The sequence below is a fragment of the Jaculus jaculus genome, chromosome 12 (genome assembly GCF_020740685.1).
Source record: "Jaculus jaculus isolate mJacJac1 chromosome 12, mJacJac1.mat.Y.cur, whole genome shotgun sequence".
NCBI classification, from domain to species: Eukaryota; Metazoa; Chordata; class Mammalia; order Rodentia; family Dipodidae; genus Jaculus; species Jaculus jaculus.
In genome coordinates, this window is record NC_059113.1 from 32112671 (window position 1) to 32137942 (window position 25272).

Here is a 25272-nt window from a genome sequence, read left to right on the forward strand (position 1 = left end):
TCTAGCTCAGACTGACCTGGAAGTCACTATGTAGTCTCAGGGTGGCCTTGAACTCTCGGTGATCCTCCTACCACTGCCTCCCGAGTGCTGGGATTAAAGGCGTGCGCCACCGTGTCCAACCTGTCTTCTTCCATTTCTGACCATTCTTGGGTGACTGTTGTTGCCATCGGTGTTGGGAGAGGATCGCCTCCTGCCTTGGTCCTCTCTCAGACTGAGGCAGGCCCTGTGCTCACGTGCTCAGGATGGAAGCGTCTCCCAGGACCAGCAGCCCTCTAATGCCCGGAGATACCCTCTGCCTCCCAGTCACAGGGGAGCGTCCTTTCTCTTTCCTTTGTCCCCAATGGCTCTTGGCTGGCTCCAGTAGGCTTTGCTGCCATTTACCTAGAAGCTTCTGGAGAGTCTGTGTGAGCTTCACGTGTTTGCTGCCACAGTGGCTGTGTGATTGGAGGGAAGGACTCCAGTCCCCAACTGTCTGTCTGTCTGTCTGTCTGTGTGTGTGTGTGTGTGTGTGTGTGTGTGTGTGCGCGCGCGCGCATGCCTAGAGGTGGCCTGTGGGGGAGGCTGGGTGAGGGTGATTTTCTTTGTGCTATGGTTTGGATGTGGCTGACCCACCTAGAGGGTTCGTGTGCTGAAATCTGCCCGTTGGAGATATTTTGAGAATGGTATTTGCTCTGACTGGTGTGTGGGAGGGGACTTTGGAAAGTGATTAGGTTTAGTTAATGCCCTGAGTACTACCTTGTGACTGAATCCTGGTGGCTTTGAAAGGAGGGAGGCCAGGCGTGATGGCGCAAACCTTTAATCCCAGCAGTGTGTGTGTGGGGGGAGCAGATGCAGGGAGGATCACCATGAGTTCGAGGCCACCCTGAGACTACATAGTGAATTCCAAGTCAGCCTTGACTAGACTGAAACCCTACCTCAAAAAAAAAAAAAAAAAAAAAAACACAAAAAACAGGAAAAAATAAAAATTAGACCACCAGAGGCACGTGCCCCCATTTCTTGCTACCACTATGTTACTTGGAACTCAGCCAGCAAAGCCATCACCAGATTGGAGTCCAGGAACCAGCAGAGCTGTGGTCAGTGGCCTCTCTGTAGTGTGGTGTTAACCGGAGCTGAAAGTGGACACACGCATCTGGTCTGCCGTTCCCACTCACGGGTAGACTTTGGCAAATTTTCAGTTCCCCCATTTCTAGGTACAGAAACAGGCTGGGGGGTGTTAGGTAGCGTGCCTGCAGATAACCCACAGTCTGCACCGGATACCGACTTCCTATTCTGTGCTTTTAATAACTGCCCCACACCATGGAGGTTATGCTTGTAGGTTAGTTAGAGCCTGGAAAATTCCATCGTAACATGCACTGGGGGTGGGCCTTACAGCACAGAAGGCAAATGAACACACTGGTCTGGAAAGTAGAACAAATTCTGATTATTCAGGTGAGCCTTCTGTGGATTCCTGGTGAGTACTGAGGTGTGGTGACACTGTCAGAAGTGGGTGAACTTGATGAGTGTCCCTCCTGCAAGCCACCAGCCCTCAACTGCTAAAGTTGATGTAACACATAGCTGGCAGTGTACTCCACAGGGCGCCCCGCCCTCTCTGCCTCAACTCTCCAGGGGGCTTCTCACCCTGATAGCACCATGTCCTCTGACATGGCAGCCTGTAACCTCCCCTCCCCCTCCTCAGCAGCCTCATTTTTTTTTTCTGCATAGCATGCACGCTCCACTTAGTGAGGCCCCAGACTTTGGCTGTTATTCTCCACAGTCTGAAACAGTCCATCCATCGGATCATTTGTTGCCTTTCCCAACTTCAGTTCTGTCTACAAAAATACAACCAGGGTTGGAGAGAGGGCTCAGTGGTTAAGTGCACGTCCTGTGAAAGTACAGGGTTCGAGGGAGCCTGAGACTGAGTTCAGATCTCCAGATCCCATGTACAACAGCTGGGTGTAGCCACACACAAGAAACCCCAGTCTCACAGGAACACAGACCTGAGAATCTTCAGTCCCAAGAGCTCCAGAATTAGTTTAAAGAAAAAAAAGTGTGTGTGTGGGGCGGGGGCTGGCTCAAAACAAAACCGGATAGAAAAGCAGTTCATACACGGGAGTGACTCCACCACACGTGAGCATATTGTGCTATTACAAGGACACAAACACAGGCACACACACACACACACACGGATTTACATTCCCTTTTCTTTGTGGTTTCAATGTGTCCCCCAAAAGCTCATGGGTGGGAAATGGGCTTCCCAATGCAGCACAGTGAAAGGCTATGCCCTCTGAGTAGACTCCTGTCCTTTTACCACTGGTGGCAACGTCTCTAGCCTCAGCCTCACCAGGACCCCTTCAGCTTCAGGACATCTGCTTGAGGCACCTCCTCTGCTTGGAATCCCAACACCAGTTGCCCAGGGCTCCCCAGGGTATCAGGTCACCAGAACATTATACCTCCAGCCACAAGTGAACATGATCAGTGTTACGTCTCTTCCCTGCCACTCTGTAAATGTCTGCAGCCAGAGACCTACTTCTCTGGCGAGGCCTCACCTCTTTATCATCCCAAAGTAGTGCCACCTGCTGGGGACCAAGCCTTCCAATCCCAGCCTGCGGGAAACATTTTACATTCAACCCACAACACTTCATGAATTAATTCCTGGGTGGCATCACTTGCAGGGAAGTGGTGACCATGCTGGGTCTCTACCAGGACACTGAAGTCTGCCTTCAAGTGACCAAAGTTGCCTTCTGGAATATGGACTTTTGCCGCAGCTGCCAAAACCACACCAGCTCTGCAGAGGTTGGCCGCCACAGCTTTTGCCCCCAGTGAGCTGCCCTCTTCCCTGGGTGGTTGGGGGTCTGTTAAGGACTTCATGCCTTAACTGGAAGCCATTACATGATGCCTGCCATGAGCCAGTGCCTGTGGACCTGATCACTGGGTGGTGACTGTGAAACTGGCACTTTTCAGTATTACACCTAGTAACTCAGACTGGGGGGGCGGGGGAGGAGCTTCAGCCTGGGGTACCTAACAGAGTTTCTACTTAATCCCAAGAGACTGCTGCATAGCGGGGACAAGAACCAACTCTGGGACCTGTGCAAGGCTTGTAGTGGAGGTGTTCAGAAAAAGGAGAGAGAGCTCACTGGATTTAGAGACAAGGGGTCTGGCACACTGACCAACTGAGGCCAGGAAGGTGTATGTGGCGGGATCAGAGTCCATCCTATCATCCCCCAACCTGATCACATCGCTGTGGATTTGCGTGCAGGGGCCTGCTACCAACGCATGCTCCCACACCACCACCACGCTATCCAGCTGCCCTGGGGCACGGGTTCCCACACTCACAGACCTCAGGTAAGTCTGAAGGCTTGCTCATCTCACCTTGCTGGCCACAGAAGGAAACAAGCAGGCTAAACAGCAGGGGCCACTGCAGAGGAGTGGATGGGAGTGCAGGGGCACCTCCCCCCCACGGAGCCCAGGCCTGGCCAGCCTGCTCAGAGGAGCGTCACTGCTCTCCCTTTGGCTGCCGGCGTTAGTCACACAGGACACTGAGGTTCAGAATAAAATGCAGCTTTATTACGATATAGTAAAGAAAGACTAAAGCCATCAGGGAGGAGAATCAAGTAGTCCCTCTAATGATTGAGGGGGAAAAAAGGTGGCATAAACATCTTGGTAATAAAATCTCCAACCACAGCACAATCAGGAGTTTTTCTCTTACAATTTTCGATTTCAAAGTTGTAATATTGAAACAAATCACTTGAACTGTCAAAAGAACAGTGCTTTTACACAAGAAAGGGCATACACACAAGCCAAAAACGCACAAGCACTCAGGTTCACATGGTGCTGGGCACTGCTGCTGTGAGGGAGCCCAGGGGCGCAGGGGTGTCCTTGTGCGGGCAGGATGGCCCCAGCTGCTGCCCAGCCTGAGGCCCTGGGGTGGAGGAGGGCATCTCAGGCCCCGTCCGGCCTCCTGAACTTCACACGTAGACAGCTGAAGAAGGCCAGTCCACTTGCTCTTCTGTGAAGTTGGCCCAAGAGTGGCACCTGGGAACAGGTCTGGTCCCTGCAGGAGGGGTAGTGTGCCCTCCATGGTGAGATGGGCTCCTTGACCATCTGAGCACCTTCACCTGCTGGTCCTCAGGAGACAGGAAAACTTTCCTGACGTAATACCCAACGGGGAGCCAAAGGAGCTTTCCGAGCCCACCATCCAAAGCCATTCACACATGCCAAGGGCCCAGTGGAAGTGTGGCAGCCATGAAGCTGTGACATCCCCATTGCGGTCCTAGCAAAGTGCTTCAAAAGCTGAAGCCACCATGGAAGGGTGGGAATGTGCTTGGGTACAGAAGTTTAGTCATGCTGGAAACAAACAAACAAACAAAAACCCTACAACCTCCTCACGGCTATCCTTCTTGCCAGCTCTAACCCTCCCAGGGCAGCAGTGACCCGAATGCAAGCAGAGATGCGGGTGGCGGGAGCAGGCCTGGCCTGCACGCCTGCTTCTTGCCCTGCACCTGGACACTCCGTGGGGCCAGAGTGCCCAGTACGCAGACCTTCGGGAAGGGCTTCTTGCACTGCCTCTTGCAGGCCAATACACTGAAGTCTTCCCTGTGGATTTATTCACAAATAAAAGGACGCTTTTTCCAGAAAAGGGCATCTTCACAGCACAGTCCCAAACACAGATTTGGTCACATGAGGAAATACTTGAAAATCTGGGCCCACACATAATTCTCTGATAATGTTTATTCTAAAACATGCTTCAACTTTGCTCTTTAAATGCAGAAATACAACAGAGCATGAACTGGGCAAATGCATACAAAATGCACTCACGAGGCTTTGCCATTCTGACCACTCTGCAACATGGCTGCTGTCCCTGTGTTCTGGTGATCTTTACACTTAAACTCCTACCATGACCACCCCACTGCAGCGCAGCTAGTGAGCAAGCCAGACTGGGATGTGGCCTGCTTTTGCAAGGCCTGCCAGTGAGGAAAAGTCTTTTCACTTTCACATAGCTCAAAACAACTTCCTTGTACTTGATAAGGAACTCAAAGAACTACTGAAACACAGCCAGAGTCACTGTTCACACGGAGCCCGTGACAACGACTGACAGCCCCAAGCCCGATGCAGGAGACATTTGCTGGTCCTCCAACTTCCCAAATGAGGAGCCCGCAGCCTGGATGGGCTACCAGGGCAAGTGCCGCTCTGGAGGTGGTGGTTCACAAGACAAGGAAACAACACCCCAACCCCAAGTCCCTAGGCTGTAAGTTCTCAGAAATGGACAAACAACTCAGTTTTGGTTTAAATAGACAGATACATGCAAGATATCTTACAAGAAGCTTCCTGGACCAATTCTGCCGACAAGGTCAATCATGAAGTCTTTTTATTCTGGCTGCAACTAAAACCACATCAAATGTAGACTAGAAGCAAGCAGGAAACAAGAAGCAATGCAGTCCCCACTGGGCCATTTGGCTTCAAATCCCATATGCTGGCCACCAAGCAGGACTAAAGAACAGTACGCAGAGCAGGAAGAAGTGGTCAATGGAACCACTGATGCGCACTCCACTCACTGCAAGACAAGCTGAGCAGAGACCCTGTCAAAAGGCGGTCTAGCTCCTGTCCACCACCTGGTTAGCTGGTAAGCTCATGGGGAAGATGGCCAGACCGAGAGCAAGGGAGGGACAAGGGAAGAGCACTGATCAAAAAGCAAGTTGCTCTCGGGAGGAGGGACATCTAGACTTCCATATTCACTTTATTACTACCAGTTATGGAATTCACCATTGTTGGAAAAGAGAGAAAGGGGACAAGGATAAGAAAAGCGCCCATTTCTAAAGACCAGAGAGCTCTGGGCTGGCGCTTCCACATGCAGGTGATGAGGAGTTATCGGCAGGACAGAGGTGCTTGGGGCCTGCAAGTGATCTCAGTCTGGCCTCTGGAACTGCTTTATAACTACAAAAGAGCAGGCTGGTCCAAATTCCCTGCCCTTAATGGCCCAGCCCGAGATGGTGTGCTGCAAGCACTCTGTCCTGGGATTACCCCGTCTACTCTACAGCTTTAATGGACCGTCACTTTCAGTCCGACACGCAGCTTTCTAAGCTGCATATGCGCAACGACCAGACGAAGCACCAGGCGGAGGCTGCTGTGTGCTACTCCAGCTTCCCATGAGGCTGGAAGGACACAGACCCTGGTGAGAGGGCTCAACTCCTTTCCACCAGGGGCACACTCTGTTCATGCCCACTCATGACACCACACCGTCCAGGTGCAGAAGGGGCCACATGTGTGGCACACTTGCACAGAAGGGGTGCCATGGTGTTCTGATGTGGGGAGGCCAGGGATCATGTCGGGGGGGTTGCCAACTTGTTGCACTCTTTTTTTTGATCAGCTGTGAAGGAGACTACTCATATTCCAGGAACTGTTTGTGGTAGAACAGCAGGTACCTGAGGAGGCAGAGGGAAGGTGACCTTAGTCCCATGCCAGGCGAGAATGGTGCATGAGTCCTCTGCACGTCTGACTTCTCCATGGATGCTGTGGCATCTAATCCCCAAGGAGAGACACTGCTCCCACGCCCGTTACCAGCCCAACCACTCTGCCTACCAGGGAATCACTGTGGCCTCAATGGCTTCCTGTAGCCCTCTACCACTGCCTCTGCTATTTATGTTGGCACTGCCCTCATGCAAGGCCCATGTCTCCCTCAGCACCCACCAGGCTGCCCAGTAACATAATCCTGTGACACCTTTCCCAGGCCTTCCATCCACCCTCAAGCACCCTGGGGCTGGGAATCCTTAGGAGGCTCAGGATGAATGACAACAGCTCCTAGGTCCCTGCAGGGCAGGTAAGTTTCTGTGCCACAAGGAACAAAGAGGCTGATAGAGAACCACTGTGCCCTTGCATGGCATGGTCAGGGCAAATGCTGGATACACTGATCTTTTAGCTAAAGGAGACCCAAAGACTCTGGTCAGTGATAGTCTCCTCCCCTCACCCCACTCAGCCCCAGCCAACATGACCTACAGGTAGATCTGTCCCTCCAGTAAGTGAAGGTGAGCTGAATAAAGGTGAACCCCCAGAGCGGAAAAGACAGCTTAGCCTATGGCCCAGGACAGACATGAGAGGGGCGGAGCCACCCGCATCAGGTTCCTCCAACCCCATGCCCTGACACACCCTTCACTGTCCAGCACATCCTTGATGCTGGCCTTGGTGATGATGGCATCGTCACATTTGAACCACTGGTCTTTGTGCTGTCGGATGAAGCTGGTGTAGTGGCCACTCTCCAAGGTCCCCTGATGGTTAACAACAGCAAACAAGGAGTACCTGGTGCAGAGGAGAGAGCCACTGACTGATACTGGGTTTGAAGTCACCCATTCGGGAACAGGTGGCAGATGACTTGGCCTAATGCCCTGCACTCAAGCATAGTTCGCTGGCTTCCTAGCAGAAGTCAGGTCTGTCCTGCCCAGCTTAGCAAAGGTTGGGGGGGGGGGGCGGTCAACAGTAGTGACTAACTTCCTCTGCTCATGCCATCTACCTATGATAAGGAATGGCACCAGAAGAAACAGGCTTGTCAGGCTGGTGACAGGCCAAATGTCTAGGCAGACCTTCATCACACTGGAGGTCTCTAGCGTGGGGCCCCAGGAGAAGAAAGCCCGTATTCATTCAGAGGAAAGAGTGGGAGAGGGTGGGAAGCATGATGCTATGAGAAATGAGACTTCTGCATGTTGCTCCCCGGGGACTCCTCCCATGGGTGGCATCTAGAAAGTCCACTCACCACCCCTCCTGGGCTTGAAGCCCCACATACTTGTTATCGTTGTTGAGACTGTCCGTGGGTTGCTGGTACTGCCCATTCATCCTGCTCTCTTTGCTGTAAGGAAAAGCATGAAAACTTGTCACATGAGGCACGAGGCTCTGATGACAACTGAGGCAGATCCCATGGGCAGGTGCACGGTACTCACCACCTAGCTCTCCCAGGTAGAAACTACCCTCATGTGGCAGTGAGGAAATGAGGGCTTGAGCTGGGAAGGAAATGACCCACAAATGCAGTGGTTGGAGCCTTTCGGTGCCCACTGTTGAGCAGGGGCCTGAGCCACTGGCCTTCCCAGGAGCTTGTGATCTGGCTATGTGAAGCCCCCCCCCCACCAAGGTAGGGTCTCACTCTAGTCCAGGCTAACCTGGAATTCACTATGGCCTTGAACTCACGGCGATCCACCTACCTCTGCCTCCCGGGTGCTGGGATTAAAGGGGTGCACCACCATGCCTAGCAGATTTTATTTTATTTATTTAATTAATTAATTTATTTAATTAATTAATTTATTTATTTATTGTTTTTGAGGTAGGGTCTTGCTCTAGTCCAGTCTGACCTGAAATTCACTATGTAGTCTCAGGCTGGCCTTGAACTCACAGCAATCCTCCTACCTCTGCCTCCCAAGTCCTGAGATTAAAGATGTGTGTCACCACATCCAGCTGTGAAGAGTTTTATTTGTAATGTGCTAAATGGTGAAAGTACTCCTCCTTCCAAAGGGCAATGTGTAAGCTAACCCTGTTCTACTTCCTCAGAGGTGTGGGCCACCACTCTGTAGCCCGTCACCATTAAGACCTTTGAGACCCTGTATCAGAGTCATCTCCTCCCCGAGCACATGAACACTTCATTTTCCGGGTTGGGTTGACAACATGGAGCTAATTCTGACAGTACTGTTTACTTTGGACAGTGGCCTGGGAACCAGAGAGCCACCACAAGGAAGGACACCAGTAACTAACAACATGCAACCTGTTTGAGACTGTACAGTGGGTAAATTGTGGCCTCAGAACTACAACTGGGACCTTCTTTACAGAAAGGACCTTTGTACATGTAATTAAGTGAAGGTACTGAGACAATGTCTTCCTGAATTATCTAGATGACCCTATCCCAAACCACTAATATCTTAAGCAAGGGCATAGATTAGGATACAGAGTCAGGAAGGCCTCTGGGTAAGTCAGGCAATGACACAGCCAGAAAAGGACCAAGAACCTTCAGGAGTTGCATAGTGAGGAGAAGCCTGCCTGGGTCCTTCCTAATGGGTCAGTTTATGTACCCTGAGTTCACATTTCTGGTTTTTATAACTGTGAAAAAATAAATTACAGCTGGGCGTGGTGAGGCATGCCTTTAATCCCAGCACTTGGGAGGCAGAGGTAGGAGGATCGCTGAAAGCTCGAGGCTACCCTGAGACTACATAGTTAATTCCAGGTCAGCCTGGACCACAGTGCAACCATACCTCAGAAAAATAAATAAATAAATAAAAAATAAAATAAAATAAATTACAGATGCCAGCCACAGGTTTTTTCAAAGGGTTAAAATTTGTGTGATCTGTTTTGTTTTTTTTTTTTAATTTGAGAGAGAGAGGGAGGGAGAGATGGAAGGAAGGAAGGAGAATTGGCATACCAGGGCCCTAGCCACTGCAATCGAACTCTAGACGCTTGTGCCAACTAGTGGGCATGTGCAGCCTTGCACCTGCCTCACCTTTGTGCATCTGGCTAACGTGAGATCTGGAGAGTAGAACATAGGTCTTTAGGCTTCACAGGCAAGCGCCTTAACTGCTAAGCCATCTCTCCAGCCCTATCTGTAAGTTTTAAAACAAGGAAAATAGAATCCACAGCTGCCATGTTTATCTGTATTTTAAAATCTGTTCCTATCATCCAAAAATCTTGCTTAGTCTGGCTATATGTCCTCACCTTGACAAGTTTCTGAGTTTGAGAGTTAATAAAAAGACAGGTGATGAATCACAGTATCGAGGAAAAGAACTCAAAATATGTCTCAAGTAAGATCAGGATAAATAACTGGCTGAAAGGTGAGGTCTACATAGACTGTGGCGATGACCTCGTCCTAGAAACCCAGAGCAGGGCAGATGACTACCCCTGAGAAGTCCTACCTCCCACCGAGGACTCAGGGGAACCCAACCCTTCTCACCTGGAGGCCATGAAAGGGGTCATGTCCAATTCCAGTGGAAAGGACACATACGTGGTGATCTTCCGCCTCAGCTTGGCAGAGTGCTCAAAGCGCTGCAGACGGAGGGAGAGAAGCAAAAGTCAGAAGCACAGACTCAACCATCAGGCTCAGCAGCTGGAAAAGGCTCCCAACAAGGGTCCTTCTCTCAGAGCTTCTTTTATTGACTTCCTGGTTCTTTGGAGACAGGGCCTCACTACACATAGCCAGGCTAGCAAGGCTTTTCCAGTGTTGGTCTCTTCAGTGCTGAGATTACACGTGTGTTCCATGACCAATTCAGTCTTTTTATTTGGTTTTTTTTTTTTTTTTTTTTTTTTTAGGTTTTTGAGGTAGGGTCCAACTCTAGCCCAGGCTGACCTGGATTTCACTATGTAGTCTCAAACTCATAATGATCCTATCTCTGCCTCCACAGCACTGGGATTAAAATCATGTGCCACCATATCCAGAATTATCTTTTTTTTTTAATCTTTTACATTTTTAAAAAGACATTAAAATGAAACAATAAAAAAATAGACAAGGGCTGGAGAGATGGCTTAGGACTTAAGCGCTTGCCTGTCAGGCCTAAGGACCCTGGTTGGAGCCTTGGCTCCCCAGGACCCACATTAGCCAGATGCACAAGGGGGCGCACGCATCTGGAGTTCCTCTGCAGTGGCTGGAGGCCCTGGCATGCCCATTCTCTCTCTCTCCCCCTCTTTCTCTGTCTCTCTCAAATAAATAATAAAGTATATTTTAAAATTAATTAAAAAAATAGACAACAGAGCCAGGCATGATGGCACACACTTTTAATCCCAGCACTCCCTTGAGCTTGAGGCCACCCTGAGACTACAGAGTGAATTCCAGGTCAGCCTGAGCTACAATGAGACCCTATCTTGAAAAAGCAAAACAAACAAACAAAAAAAGACAACAGAGATCATATGTGCCCCCTAATATCTCAAATATTCACTACCTGACTCTGCCCAGAAAAAGCCTGTCAGCCTGCTTGGACTGGGTCACAGTGCAGTTATAGGGAAGGATTTCAGGCCTGTGTGACAGTGAGGCAAGCATTTACCACTGACTTACAACCCCAGCCCAGGGCCATTGTTTTAAAGGAAAATAGGGACTGGAGAGATGGCTTAGTGACTTGCCTACAAAGCCTAAGGATCTAGGTTCGATTACCCAGTGCCCACATAAACTAGATGCACAAAGTGGAACATGTCTCTGGAGTTTGTTTGCAGTGGCTAGAGGCCCTGGGTTTTTTTTTTTTTTTTTTGGTTTTTCAAGGTAGGGTCTCACTCTGGTCCAGGCTGGAGGCCCTGGTTTATGCCCATTCTATCTGCCTCTCTCTCAAATACAAAAAATAAAATAAATAATTCTCCTTACTACTAAAAAAAAAAAAAAAAAAAAAAAAGTAGGGCTGGAGGAATGGCTTAGCAGTTAAGGCATTTTCCTGCAAAACCAAAGGACCCAGGTTTGATTCCCCAGGATCCACATTAGCCAGATGCACAAAAGGGTGCATGCGTCTGGAGTTAGTTTGCAGTGGCTAGAGGCCCTGGCACGCCCATTCTCTCTCCCTCTTTCTCTGTCAAATAAATAAATAAATAAAAGTTGTTTTAAAAAGTAGGACTGGAGAGATGACTTAGCAGTTAAGATGTTTGCCTGCAAAGCCAAAGGACCCAGGTTCATTTCCCCAGGACCCACGTAAGCCAGATGCACAAGGTGGCACGTGTCTGGAGTTCATTTGCAGTGGCTGGAGGCACTGGCATGCCCATTCTCACTCTCTTTCTCTCTTAATTTAAAAAAAAAAAAAAGTAAAACAGAAAATGTAGAGAAGGGATGAAAGAATTTGGGAAGGAAAAGCAGCAAATGTAGCCCTAATTCTAGGACTTAATTCTAGCAGCTCATTTCCTCTCTTCATTGGGCTCACTTTTTGTCATCAGCATATCTCAGCAACAAAGAGGAAAACACAGGAGATAGTTTTACCCTTATTTCTTTGGGACTGGGGCACAGGGAGGTGCTTGGCCCCCATCCAGCAGGTACAAGGCTGTAAGGCTGTGCTACAAGTCACAAGCTGGGACTCACTTTGAGATGGAAACAGGCCACAATGGGCAGTTTCTTCATGGTGAGCTGCTTCGTGGACTCTTGGTAGCTATGACAACCGCTACACTTGATCTTGGCACTACTTCCTAAGTGCTCTGGTCTGGTAAATCTACAAAGCATTTAAAAAACATGGTTTTAGGAAAAGTAAAGGATAGGGGTTGAAAAGAAAGGGATATTTTACTACTTTAAAGTACACGCCAACAGTTATGGAGGCTTATAACCTCACAATCAAATAAAGAGAAATAATCTATCTTTTCCTTCTTTTAAAATTATTTTATCTTAAATACTTTTGTTTACGGCTGGAGAGATGACTTAGCGGTTAAGGTGTTTGCCTGCAAAGCCAAAGGAGCTCAGTTTGATTCCCCAGGACCCACATAAGCCAGATGTACAAGGGGGCGGATGTGTCTGGAGTTCGTCTGCAGCGACTGGAGGCCCTGGAGCACCCATTCTCTTTCCCTCTCTCTCTCTAATAATGAAAGCCTACAGTCACACAAAAGCCACATATAAATGGTGGCAGCAGCAGTCCACAGGAGCTGCAGTGACCAAACTGTATCATCCATCCACAGGGCACCAGTCAGCAATGGAAAGAATGTTCTACCGACACACACTTCTCTGGGACAGTATAAAATTTTAAGACTAGTGGGAAAGAGAGCCCATCCCGTGGGTGACACGCTGTGGTATTGTGTTCACAAAACCTCTGAGATGGGAAGTCAACAAGGAAACCAGGACTTGGTTGATGGGTGAGGGCTAATCAGGGTGGAGGGCGGCGGGGGTGGATGGAGATGCTGCTTCCTGCCAGCACCAGCCTCGGTATCCTGCTGGGACTTGGCCCTCGGTGCTGCAGAATCACCACTGGGGGCCTGGTGAAGGTACTGGGATCACCATGTTACTGCACAAGCAGGTGCCTCTTACTCCTGTGCCATATCCCCAGCCCTCCATATTACTTGACAACTACATGGAATCTATAATGATTTTAGTGCAAAAAGGTTACTTCTTAAAGACTGAGGCATGTGAGTGATTTTCTAGTACCAAGAAAAAATTATGTGACAAACTATTTCTGAGTCAGTAAGCAATGCTGGCTCAGGTGTGGAAGACAAACCCACACAGATGCATCAGCACAGGGTGTGCCAAATTCTAAACTGTAAAACATCAAGCTTTTTCACAACTGGATATGGAGAGACCTTGCTTACCCTTTGAAAATGCTGTCACCTCACCTGGGGCAGGACAGCATGCTCTCACATGGGATCACCTGCCCTGCCTCACGCTGAGTTGTACTTGGTCTCATCTGAACAGGAATAGGACCCTGTGTTTTTATTTTCTTTTCTTCACCCCTAATACTAACGGTTAAGCCTGGGCCTTGTGCATGCTAGGCATACCCTCTACCACTGAGGTAATCCTTTAGCCTTTTTTATTTTGCAATAGGGTCTTGCTGTTTTGCTCAGGCTGGCTTCAAACTTAGTATCTCCCTGCTTTAGCCTCCCGCATGCTGTGATTACAGGCACACGTCACTAGGCCTGCTTTTGATATGAGCTGGAGCTGGATGGGGCTCACTTGTCCTCACAGCCTTTGGAGGCTACCACAGCTCCCTACGTCCCTAAATACCCATAGCTGCTGGTATAGCTTTGTTTGTGAAGGGTGAGTCCTACCTCATGGCCTATTTTGTTGGCAAAGTTTAATCTAAGTTTAACTGTGAAGATTCTTGAAAATAGTTTTGGTAATTCCTTTGCTTGTTTCTTCAAACAAAAATCTGATGCCCCACTTAAGTGTCTATACCTATCAGCACAACAAAACTGACGTATTTTAAAATGTTAAACATTCGGGTCCTACTGACTGCAGTAAGACACACATCCCTAGTGCTCGTCTGTGGACTGTCACTCAGAAGGGACTCTTCTGCAGCAGCCCTGGAGCAATGCAGGCAAAATCTACATTGATGAGACAGTAAAGGGCAAATTTTAAGAAATGACTAAGTACAGAACACCACACGTTTTAATCACACATGCAACAGGTCAGCCATGCGGACCGGGGCTGCCTGAGTTCACATTCTAGCTCAACTACAGGATGGGTGGGTTTAGGTGGTTTAATGGCTGTGACACAGACATAATACCATGTAAAGCTGGTGGTTAGAAATGTTGGTCAGTGGGCTGTGGAGATGGCTCAGCGATTAAGGCACTTGCTTGCAAAGCCTGATGGCTTGGGTTCAATTCCTCAGTACCCACATAAGGCCAGATGTGCAAAGTACTGCATATATCTGGAGTTTGTTTGCGGCAGCAAGAGGCCTTGGTGCACCCATTCTCTCTGTTTCTCTCCCTTTCTTTCTCTCTGTGCTTTCAAATAAATTCTTTCTTTTCCCCCATCTGAAATATAAATAAATAAATAAGTAATAGCAAAAAGAAAATACCACCCAGACGTGGCCCTGAATCCGGGGTTTATCGCTGACTGCTACTTCTTAGCAGCCTTCCTGTGAGGAAGAGAGGATGTGGGTTCCCCTACCAAGACTGCAGAGCCAGTGCCTCACCTCCGCAGGCAATCCGTGAGTGTTGTGGTGCCTGATGCATGGCTCTCCCCGTTCACCACGCTGCCCTCACTCCCTGGGCTCAGGGGCCAGAATGGGGTGGAAGAGCCGGGTAGATCTAAACTGATATCCCAGAAGGGATCTATGGTGGTAGAGACTCCACTGCAAGAAAACATACACACACATGAGGACTGGTATCTGCCGTGGCCTGTTTGAGACAACTTCTGTGAGGCCACCAAGCACCTCGCTGCTCGGCAGCACACGGGGACGCATGAAGAGTAGCGACAGTGGGGGCAGGAGACAGAAGGAGAAGTGCGGGCTGCGGTACCCTGACTAGCTGTGGAAGTGCGAGGAGTCACCAGCGCGGCAGGGATAAGGAGAAGGGGGGTCAGCACAGCGCAGGGCGGTGAGTAAGGAGTCACACCGTGCCACAGGCTGGGGTGAGTGGAGGGACTCCCCCAGCAGGTACTAAGGATCCTCTCCGGCTCAGAACGTTAAAGAACAAAGCAGCAGCCACCCTGCAAAGAACTGGAGACTTCAATGTCAGCAACTGGGGAAGGAATTCGTAAAATAGTTAAAACTAACTCACTTTGCAGCATGGAAGCCAAAGGTCTCCCACCTGTGGGCTGGTTAGTTCGGTGCCTGCGCTGAGGTGCCAAGCACAGAGGGGCCGGGGGAAGCTGCCGAGAAGACCCCGTGTGCGACAAGAGCAACCACGAGTCCACTCAGGGACTCCAGGCTCCAGCCCTTCTCCAAGAGTGCTCAGGCAATCTAATTCCTCTAGTGCCTTTATCTCAACAAATGACAAGAGATGGCTGTTTAAATAAAGCTACTCATGCGGTGGCTGGTGCAGCTGCTCTATGGTGAGCCCCACATAACCCAGTGATCCTTGGCCAAGGAGGTACTCAGGGGTCTACCATCAAACACCACGGCACCCAGCTCTGCAACCAGGAGGTGCACCGTGATGTTGGCTTGGCCCAGGAAGGCTCTCCCATTGCTAGCGACATCTAGCTGGCAGGCACACTTACTGGCAGACTTGGCATGTGACATCAGACTGGAGCCCGCCTGTGAAGATCTGGTCGATGATGCAATTACAGTGGTTAGGGTTGTTGGCCTTCTTTCCGTTGTCGTCTCCTGGGGACAGAGCATGGCTCTGTAAATACCATTAACGTGCCACCAAGACAGTAGACAGCAGACCCACATGCAGAGGCAGGAGGAAGCCAGGAGTTCTGATAGACTTTGAGGGAGGTGAAAACATGTATGTCAACAAGAGACTAAGCACGGGGCTCGTCATTATTTCTCCTCTTGAAAGCAAGCTAGGTATGGAGGCACGCATATGCAATTCTAGTACTTGGGAGGCTGAGACAGGAGAGTCAGAGTTGCAGGCCAGCCTGAGCTGTACAGAGATTGGGTTTCAAAAAAAAAATTCAGAATCAACCAAGCCTTCAATCAATTATAATAAATAAGCAAAAATGTGAAGAGCTTCCTGGAGGTAATCATGTCCTTCCCCCACTGTGGGATGGGCCTGCACCCAAGCCCCAGCCTACTTCCTTGCTGAGGAAACCATCCACCTGTCCAGGTAGAGGGGCACTCACCTTTGCAGTGACGGTGGAGGACATCCAGGGCTGCGATGAGGAACTCGTGGGCATCCTGCTGCTCGTACCCTGCCAGATGCCGTGCATGAGTCCACACCAGGTGCAGCAGCTTGTAGGGGATGTGTGGAGACCGATGGCCCGAGTAAAACTGCTCAGAGAAGGACAGGGACAAATAGTCTGCTGGCCTTGAGCGCATACAGTAAAAACTTCACAGCTCCCTAGAGTGAGTAATGGCTCTTTTGACCAAACCGATTCACGTTTTTGCCTTTTTACCAGCTGCATTTTTATGTGCAGTCACTGAACTTCATCCCATGCCCGACTTTCATTCTCCTGGTAAGCACACACAGTGAACTATGCCTTGTTAACAGGAGATCAACAAGTTCAAGGGACTCAACCTACACAATGTTCACCTAGTAAAGCATCAGCCATGGCCCTCGGGCCAGTGTTTAACACATGTCCACACCGGGGCCTGGTGGAGAAGTAAAACTGCATTTTTCTGGGAGCATGTGAAACTCCACCATGCAGGCTACCCAGGGCAAGCTGCAGCTGGCTCTAGGCCTTGCAGCTGACTCAGGGAGACCAGGTCTACGCAAGGATCGGTACTGCTGAAATACCAGACCTAGAGGCACACCTCCACACTGGGCCAGCTAAGAATCAGGAGCTCTGGCCACAGAAGCATGAACACTCAAGATTGGCTGACATGAGCAGCTCTGGCATTATCTTCTCAGCACTAATTTTCTTTGAAAGATGCACAACGTACCTTTCTTAACAAATTCCCAAGTCTGAAGTACAAATCCTAAAAATAACCAAGGAAACAAAATGGCATGGTCACCAGTATGCCGCCACTGACACGTAGACTGGTGATGGAGCTCGCGGCGCTGCACCTGAGCAGGCTCGCACTCTGGGTTTGACCCCCAGCACCACAAAAGTATCAGGTAGCTTTGCTCTTTAGGTTCCAAAAGGGCTCACATATTCATGAGACTTATTCACTTGAGGGCCACTGCCAGCTGTTTACAAAGACAGCAACAAACAACCAGAAACTGAGGAAAAGTGGATTACAAGAGCGCCAAAACTGTGAAGTACTTGTAAGTAAGTAGACTCTTGTTAGAATGTCTACTGGAAACCTAAAGACACTGGAGAGAATTACAGAATTAGCCAAATGGAGAGATGCTGGAGAGCAACAACACATCCTTCACACAAAACCCTGTGCATGTCCATGGGCTATGGTTTTATCAAGCCTAAAAACTAAAATCCCTCCCAATGTCTTTGAACTGGGCGGCAGCTAAGCTCACCGGCCTCCATTTAACAAGCACTCCTTGGCAACAGAAAGGCAGCACTGACCTGCACTGCAGTGAACCTCCACCACTTGCCTCAGCGTCCTTCCTTCCTCCTCTAGAAACCTGACAATTTCAGAGTCTGCTTACTACCTGTCACCACCACACTACCAATGTTAGCAATGGTCAGGCCAGGACAGGAGTTAAAAAACTTGCTCTGGGGCTGGAGAGATGGCTTAGCGGTTAAGCGCTTGCCTGTGAAGCCTAAGGACCCTGGTTCGAGGCTCGGTTCCGCAGGTTCCACATTAGCCAGATGCACAAGGGGGTGCACACGTCTGGAGTTGGTTTGCAGAGGCTGGAAGCCCTGGCGTGCCCATTCTCTCTCTCCCTCTGTCTTTCTCTCTGTGTCTGTTGCTCTCAAATAAATAAATAATTAATTAAAAAAAAATTTAAAAAGCTTGCTCTGGAAAGGGTCGGGTGGTGAGTTGTCTCAGTTATGTAGACCACACAGTCTACCTGCTCAACCATGAGCTGTGTGTGACCCAAAGCAGTCCTGACAGCATGTGAGCAAACAGACCTGGCCATGATCTGGTCAAAGGTGACTGACAGGCCCTTTTGCTAGCTTCTGTGCAGCACGTAGGAAGTACGTATGCTTGGGTCTGCTTAGCAACCTGTGTCAGGTACCAGACCCACTTCTGAGCTTGGGAAATGGTGTCATTTCAGTGCCGACCTGGAACTCACTATGCAGTCCCAGGGTGGCCTTGAACTCTAGGTGATCCTCCTACCTGTCTCCTGAGTGCTGGGATTAAAGGCATGGGCCACCACACCTGGCATTATTGTGTTATTTATTTATTTTTTTTTACATTTTTATTTACTTCACAGAGAAACGGGGAGAAAGAGAGAATGGGCACACCAGGGCATGCAGCCAGTGCAGATGAATTCCAGACGCATGCACCCCCTTGTGCATCTTGCTAACATGGGTCCTGGGGAATCAAACCTGGGTTAAGGCAAACACCTTAACCACTAAGCCCTATCTAAAAAAAATTTTTTTTTGGTCATCATTTATTTATTTATTTGAGAATGACAGACACAGAGAGAAAGGCAGAGAAAGAGAGAATATGGGTGCTCCAGGGCCTCCAACCACTGCAAACGAACTCCAGAAGCGTGCGCCTCCTTGTGCATCTGGCTAATGTGGGTCCTGGGGAATTGAGCCTTGAACCGGGTTCCTTAGGCTTCACAGGCAAATGCTTAACCGCTAAGCCATTTCTCCAGCCCTATTTTGTTTTTTAAAAGAGAGAAAGAAGGCAGCTACACAATGCTGTTACCCTGGAAAGTGGCTGAACTCACCTCCTGAAAGAGTGAGGACATCTCACAGACCAAGCAGGAGCTTGGGCTCTGCATCTCACAGCGGTGCCTGTCGGACAGGAAGAAGTCCCTCAAAAGTGGTGTGTGGGTCAGAGCCTGCACGATGCAGTTCATGAAGCACGTGTTCCCCAAGTTGATGAGCCCACGCAGACCTGGGTGGAGAGCCATCAAGAGTGGAGTTACCGGCACCGAGCCACAGCCAGGCGCCAGTGCCGCTGCACACAGACTGCAGATGCATGCAACATTTTATACTTCTGGCTTTATACAGGCACTAGGGAGACTCTGTAAACAAGTTTTTTGTTGTTGTTGTTTTTCCGAAGCAGGGTCTCACTCTAGTCCAGACTGACCTGGAATTCACTATGTAGTCTCAGGGTGACCTTGAACTCATGGCAATCCTCCTACCTCTGCCTCCCAAGTGCAGGGATTAAAGGCGTGTGCCACCATGCCCGGCTTAAACAAGCACTTTTAACCACTGAGCTATTTCTCCAGCCCACCCATCACTTTCACTAGCTCATTCACTCATGAAGCAAGAGAAGAAAAAAAAGAATGTAGCATTTTCCTAACTTTAGTATGAACTACATTGAGGCATGGTCACTACCACTGTCCTCTTTCCACTTTGCCCATTATATGCTTTGGCAGAATTAACCAAATGTACTTTTAATGAAAGCAGCAAGTCAGAATGGAACGTAACCAAACAAAACACATTAAATGTGAGCTAAAATACATTTCCTGTATTTTTTTTAAATTTTTTTAAAATTATTTATTTATTTATTTGAGAGCAACAGACAGAGAAAGAGGCAGAGAGAGAGAGAGAGAGAGAGAGAATGGGCGCGCCAGGGCCTCCAGCCACTGCAGACGAATTCCAGACCCATGCACCCCCTTGTGCATCTGGCTAACGTGGGTCCTGGGGAATTGAGCCTCGAACCGGGGTCCTTAGGCTTCATAGGCAAGTGCTTAACCGCTAAACCATCTCTCCAGTCCAATTTCCTCTATTTTTAAAAGCCTTAGTGAATGCTCTCAAACACTGGCATGCCATCTCTCTCCATGAAGACCAGCCTGACCAGAGCACACTGGAGTGCCTTCACGTACACACACTAAGGGACCACCTCTGCTCGTCCCTATGCAGCTACACCCACAGTAGCCCCTGCAGAGGGCAGGTGCTCCAGACCTGGCTGCTGAGCAAACCCAGAATGACACACCGGCCAAGCTCAGGCAGACGCACCCTGTCCTAGGAAAACCACTTCCACATCTGACATCCCAGGAAAGGAGCCTAACCAGGAGGGAAGACAGAGCGCTCTGCGCAAACCTTCTCCGCCTACCTATAGTGCAGTTGGAGGTGATCTTCCGTCTCTTTGGGTTGTGCTTCAGTAGCTCCAGCTCCCGCTTGGTGGGTTCCCAAGTTGAAAACTTCTCTCCAACACCTAAGCAGACAGAGGACAGTCCCAGGTGATATTAGCTAAGCTCTCTTGGCATGTGTCTGTAAACAAAAGCCGTGGTGACATGGTTCTTGCACTTGTCAGGCCGTATTTCAGGAAGACACCCACTAGCAGGAGCCTGTCAGTGAGTGTCTACATACATGCCATGTTTCCCGAAACAAGGAGGAATAATACCACCCACAAGCCACTAATGCCAGGTGGCTAGCTCTCAAACTCCTCAAAGAAATCCTGGGACACAGACATGGCATCATTGCCTCCAGTGGGAGCACTCTGGCACCTGAGAGGAAACCTCTTCCTGCAAATGAGACTGATGGAGAAAATGAACTTTGGGGTGCTGAGGTGCAGCTCAGCAGCACAGCACTTGTCCAGCATACATGAAGCCCTTGGTCTGCTCCCTAGCAGTGCAAAGAAAAAAGAAAGAAAATGTACTTTTTAAAAAAGAGTTCTAGGTTTACAAGCATGGACTGTCACATCTGGTTTATGCAGGGCTCTCAATGAAACCCAAGGCTTCATGCATGATAAGCAAGCACTCTACAGACTGATCTATATCTCTAGACCTCTCCCTTTTAACTTTACTTATTTGCAGTCAAGGTTTGCTCTAGCCCAGGCTGACCTAGAATCCACTATTGCAGTATCAGACTGGCCTCAAACTCACAGTGATTCTCCTACCTCTGCCTCCTGAGTGCTGGGAATTAAAGGCATACGCCGTCATACCCAGCCCTTTTAACTTTTTAAAAATTTATTTATTTGCAAGGAAAGAAAAAATAAGTACACCAGGGCCTCTTGCCTTTGCAAACAAACTATAGATGCATCTGAATTTATGTGGGTACTGGGGGGATTGAACCTGGGTTGCAGGCCTTGCAAACAAGAGCATTTGCCTGCTGAGCCCAAGGAAAGGTACTTAAAAAAAAAGAGAGATACAATTGGGTGTGGTGGCACACACCTTTAATCCCAGCACTCAGGAGGCAGAGGTAGAAGGATCACTGTGAGTTCAAGGCCACCCTGAGAGTGCAGAGTGAATTCCAGGTCAGCCTGAGCTAGAGTGAGACCCTACTTTGAACCCCCCTCCCAAAAAAAAGAGATAGGAGTGTCAGAGAGGGAAAGGAGGGGGAACTGGCGCACCAGGGACTCAGCCAGTGCAAATAAACTCCAGACACTTGTGTCACCTACAGTGCATGTATGATTTTTGTGCATCTGGCACTACGTGGGATCTGGAGAGAATCACGGGCAAGTGCCTTAACTGCTAAGCCATCTCTCTAGCCCAATAAAATATACTTTTGATCTACCCGCTGAAGAGACTATAACAGACCAAAATTCAAGACAAAGATGGCACAAATGCTAGTGAGCATCACACTTCATCCTAATACACACCCTGTTAAGTCAGCAGGATTTGCATGCTAATTAAAATACCCATGGAATTTAGTAGACTTAAAGATGGCATCTCTTGGCCCAATGGAATCAGAATGACTTTGAATTTTAGTTCAGAATATACATTTTTCAGCCTCATGATTCAAGTGTCCTGCACAAAGTAATCATACATCCCAATGTACTGGTGAAGGTACTGAGTTCTAAGAGGAAGAGAATAGAAAATACAAGCCAAAGAGCTTGCATTTATTTGTTTGCAAGCAGAGAGTGATAGAACAGAGACAGATAGTGAGAATGGGCGTGCCAGGGCCTCCAACCACTGCAAACGAACTCCAGGTGCATGTGCCACTTTGTGCATCTGGCTTTATGTGGGTACTGGGGAACTGAATCTGGGTCGTTAGGCTTTGCAGGCAAGTATCTTAACCACTAAGCCATCTCTCCAGCCCCTCCAGAAACAATCTTGAAACACAATTCTGACCCGAGAGCACCTGCCTCTTTGTGCTGCTCTCAAAAAGCTGGGGTGCCCGCAATGGAGAATCACCAAACTCTGTCCTATGCTCGTCACCATGCAGTGATGGTTCTGCTACTCGAGCTCCAGGTGCTCACGGGTCAACTAGGGCACACTAGCCCCAGCACCGTTACTGCAGACCACCACAAGCCTCTGTGAGAAACGCAAACCAAGCAGGAAAGGAAAAAGCATTAGGAAAACCAAATCAAGAAGGATAATAAAGAACAGAGTTGCATAAGCCATGACACCTGTGACTATGTGGCTGTCAGAGTACACATGTGGACAGGGATAGGAATACGGAACCCATGGTGGCACCAGAACCACAAAGGCCCTCCAGGAGAGCAGACTCTAAGCCATCCAGCGATGTCAATGCCAACTCAGCCCCAACATCACAGGCCATAGTTGTATTGGAGATTCTAAACAACAATCACAGCAAGGCTCATTCTCCTGCAAGGAACCAGGATGTTTATTTTTAATATCACTGCACAGGGAACAACTTTACAAATCCATAGAGCTGAGTATGAACCAGAGTCACATAATGACTGACCTGTGCTTCAGGTGTGACCACAAGAGTCAAGACGGCTCAGAAGAGCCTTCAAAACGGTAAGAATTTCAAATGTGCCTGATTTCCCTCAAAACTTCTTAATAAATTGTTCAGGAATACAACACAAATCAAGGTCAGAAGACCCTGATGCTACAGAGTGGGGCTAAGTCTGGTATGTAAATGAGACTTAACTAAGAGAGTACCCTTACTTCTTCAGATTGGCAGAGCCCCACAGCACCAGCTGCTGCAGGGGACAAGCAAGGGAGCGTCCAGGAAAGCAGTGCCCAGGGCTGTGTGTGTGTGGTGAAAGAATGAGCTGCTGGAAGGTTGTGGCCATCAAATCAGAACCTTATCTGCACAAAAGTGGGGCTCCGGGACTCTCCCTTGTCCCTGATGTCTCACCAAACCTGAGGAACCGCAGGATCATTTTTCTTTTCTTTTTTTGGGGGGGGTGGGGGGAGGAATTTCGAGGTAGGGTCTCACTCTAGTCCAGGCTGACCTGAAACTATGTAGTCTCAGAGTGGCCTCGAACTCACAGCGATCCTCCTACCTCTGTCTCCCGGGTGCTGGGATTAAAGGCGTGTGCCACCACGCGCGGCATGCGGGATCATTTTAGTACTGGAACAGACTTCCCGTGCCGGACGAGGGTGGAGGCAGCCTGGTGATATGGGCAGTGGAATAACTGTGCTACTTCAGTGAGGCACAAGCACTTCTTATCCTTAGTTTCTTTGTTTCTGTAAGTTGTATGCCACAGAGAGCTGAAGAGAAATAGGCTACTTTTTTTCTCTCCTCAGCATAGCCAAACTATAACCTAACCACCTGTTTCTTTTCTAACCTTTGGTCTTTCAGCTTTTTTTTTTTTTTTCTTTCAGAATACAGCAAGGAATGAGCGTGAGAGTCCAAGAACAGATTATGGACCTAAGTGCAGCTTTTTGGTTTTCGCTTCCCCACCTAAGAAAAAAAGCTCCTGGCTGCCTTGGGGTGGGGGGAATCCCCATGGCTGCTGGGAACAAAAGCTTTCAATGCTCTGGTGTCAGGTGCCTATAAACGTATACGCATGAACTGGCACAGGGAAAGGACTCTTTTCTTCTTTAATTTTTTTTCTATTTACTTATTTGAGAGAGAGGAAGAGAGTGTGTGTGTGTTGGGGGGGACACCATGGCTTTCTGCCATTGCACATGAACTCCAGGTGCATGCGCCACTTTGTGCACCTGGCTTTACATGAGATACAAGATGGCCTGGATATCTCTGACCTCACAGTGCCTGACACTATCTACACAAGACCATCATAATAGGAGGAAAAGATCATGACATCAAAATAAAAGAGAGACGCACGAGGCGGGATGGCTTAGCAGTTAAGGCCTTTGCTTGCAAAGACAAAGGACCCAGGTTCGATTCCCCAGGACCCACATTAGCCAGATGCACAAGGGGGTGCACACATCTGGAGTTTGTTTGCAGTGGCTGGAGGCCCTGGCATACCCATTCTCTCTCTCTCTTTCTCTGTCAAATAAATAAAAGTAATTAAAAAATATTAAAACAAACAAACTTATATTGCAATTTCTGGCAGGCCTAACTTAAACATTCCTGTATATGAATATACTTGTATATGTAAGCTTTTTTTGTTTTGTTTTTGTTTTTCAAGGTAGAGTCTTGCTCTACTCCAGGCTGACCTGGAATTTACTATGTAGTCTCAGGGTAGCCTTGAACTTTCAGCAACCCTTCTACCTCTGCCTCCCAAGTGCTGGGATTAAAGGTGTGCACCACCATGCTTGGCCCTATTTTTAAGGTTAAAACTGCAGGTATAACATTAATGCACAGAGGTTTTGTTCCTTTTCTTAAAAACAAACAAACAAACAAACAAAAAAACCGTTCTTCAAGATTAGGCAGGTCAAATGTCAACTTTGGGAGCCTGGGACTCTAAATAAAACATGAGTCACTCAAGCCCAAGCCACTGTGGCAGGAATAGAACCTCACACAGAGTTGCAGAGCAGCATACCTACAACAACAGAGCTAGAATAAACACAGAGAACACATCGGTTGTACGTGTGTTACTGCCATGAATGAAATTCAGATTTAACTGTTCAAAGACCTAGTGGACTGCTTCATCTCATAAAGTCAGATATCCACCATTCTTAAAGTCTATTAAAATTGTATATTTAGATATGCTAAATGCTTCACAAAGCAGTAAAATACTTTGAAACACCATATTCCAGGTCTGCCTGGGCCAGAGTGAGACCCTACCTTGAAAAACCAAAATTTAATTAATTAATTAAAAAAATAGACTTCAGGTAAATTCAGACTAAGAACCATTTCACCTTTCAGTTTGGCCAACTCCCTGCCTGCCACTTCCGTGTTAATTTTGTGCTAACTCAGGGTTTTGTGTATGCTAGGCAAGTGCTCTACCACTGAGCCTTATCTCTGACCCAGTAGCTCAGGAATTTTCTCAGTAGTCAGGTATGGGTGGTAAAACACCCCAGCCCCTCAATACTGAGCAATGAACAAGGAGGGGAATGTAGCAGTGTAACAGACCTTCCATGGTAGATGGAGGCAGCCTGTGGTAGTTGGTGGTTGAAGGGCTGCCTATCCTCCCCCAAGAAAGGCCCAATGAACCTGTCTCTCAGCTAAATCTACATGTTTCCTAGTCTTTGTTTCATATCCATCCAATAAAT

At 48.6% G+C, this 25272-nt stretch overlaps 1 protein-coding gene across 1 annotated transcript in view; it reads right to left on the reverse strand.

Moving 5' to 3' along the window:
- Positions 1 to 3521: 3521 nt before the first annotated feature.
- Positions 3522 to 25272, reverse strand: part of Usp22 (ubiquitin specific peptidase 22) — a 31582-nt gene continuing 9831 nt past the window's right edge. Inside the window, exons 4-13 of the mRNA XM_004669061.2 lie at positions 20070 to 20171; positions 18733 to 18902; positions 16112 to 16259; positions 15545 to 15650; positions 14520 to 14678; positions 11987 to 12113; positions 9893 to 9984; positions 7751 to 7813; positions 7120 to 7269; positions 3522 to 6398 (exon numbers count right to left, since the gene is read on the reverse strand). Of these exons, the coding sequence (XP_004669118.1) occupies positions 6356 to 6398; positions 7120 to 7269; positions 7751 to 7813; positions 9893 to 9984; positions 11987 to 12113; positions 14520 to 14678; positions 15545 to 15650; positions 16112 to 16259; positions 18733 to 18902; positions 20070 to 20171 (1160 nt within the window). The 3' untranslated portion in view covers positions 3522 to 6355. The remainder of the gene's footprint in view (positions 6399 to 7119; positions 7270 to 7750; positions 7814 to 9892; positions 9985 to 11986; positions 12114 to 14519; positions 14679 to 15544; positions 15651 to 16111; positions 16260 to 18732; positions 18903 to 20069; positions 20172 to 25272) is intronic.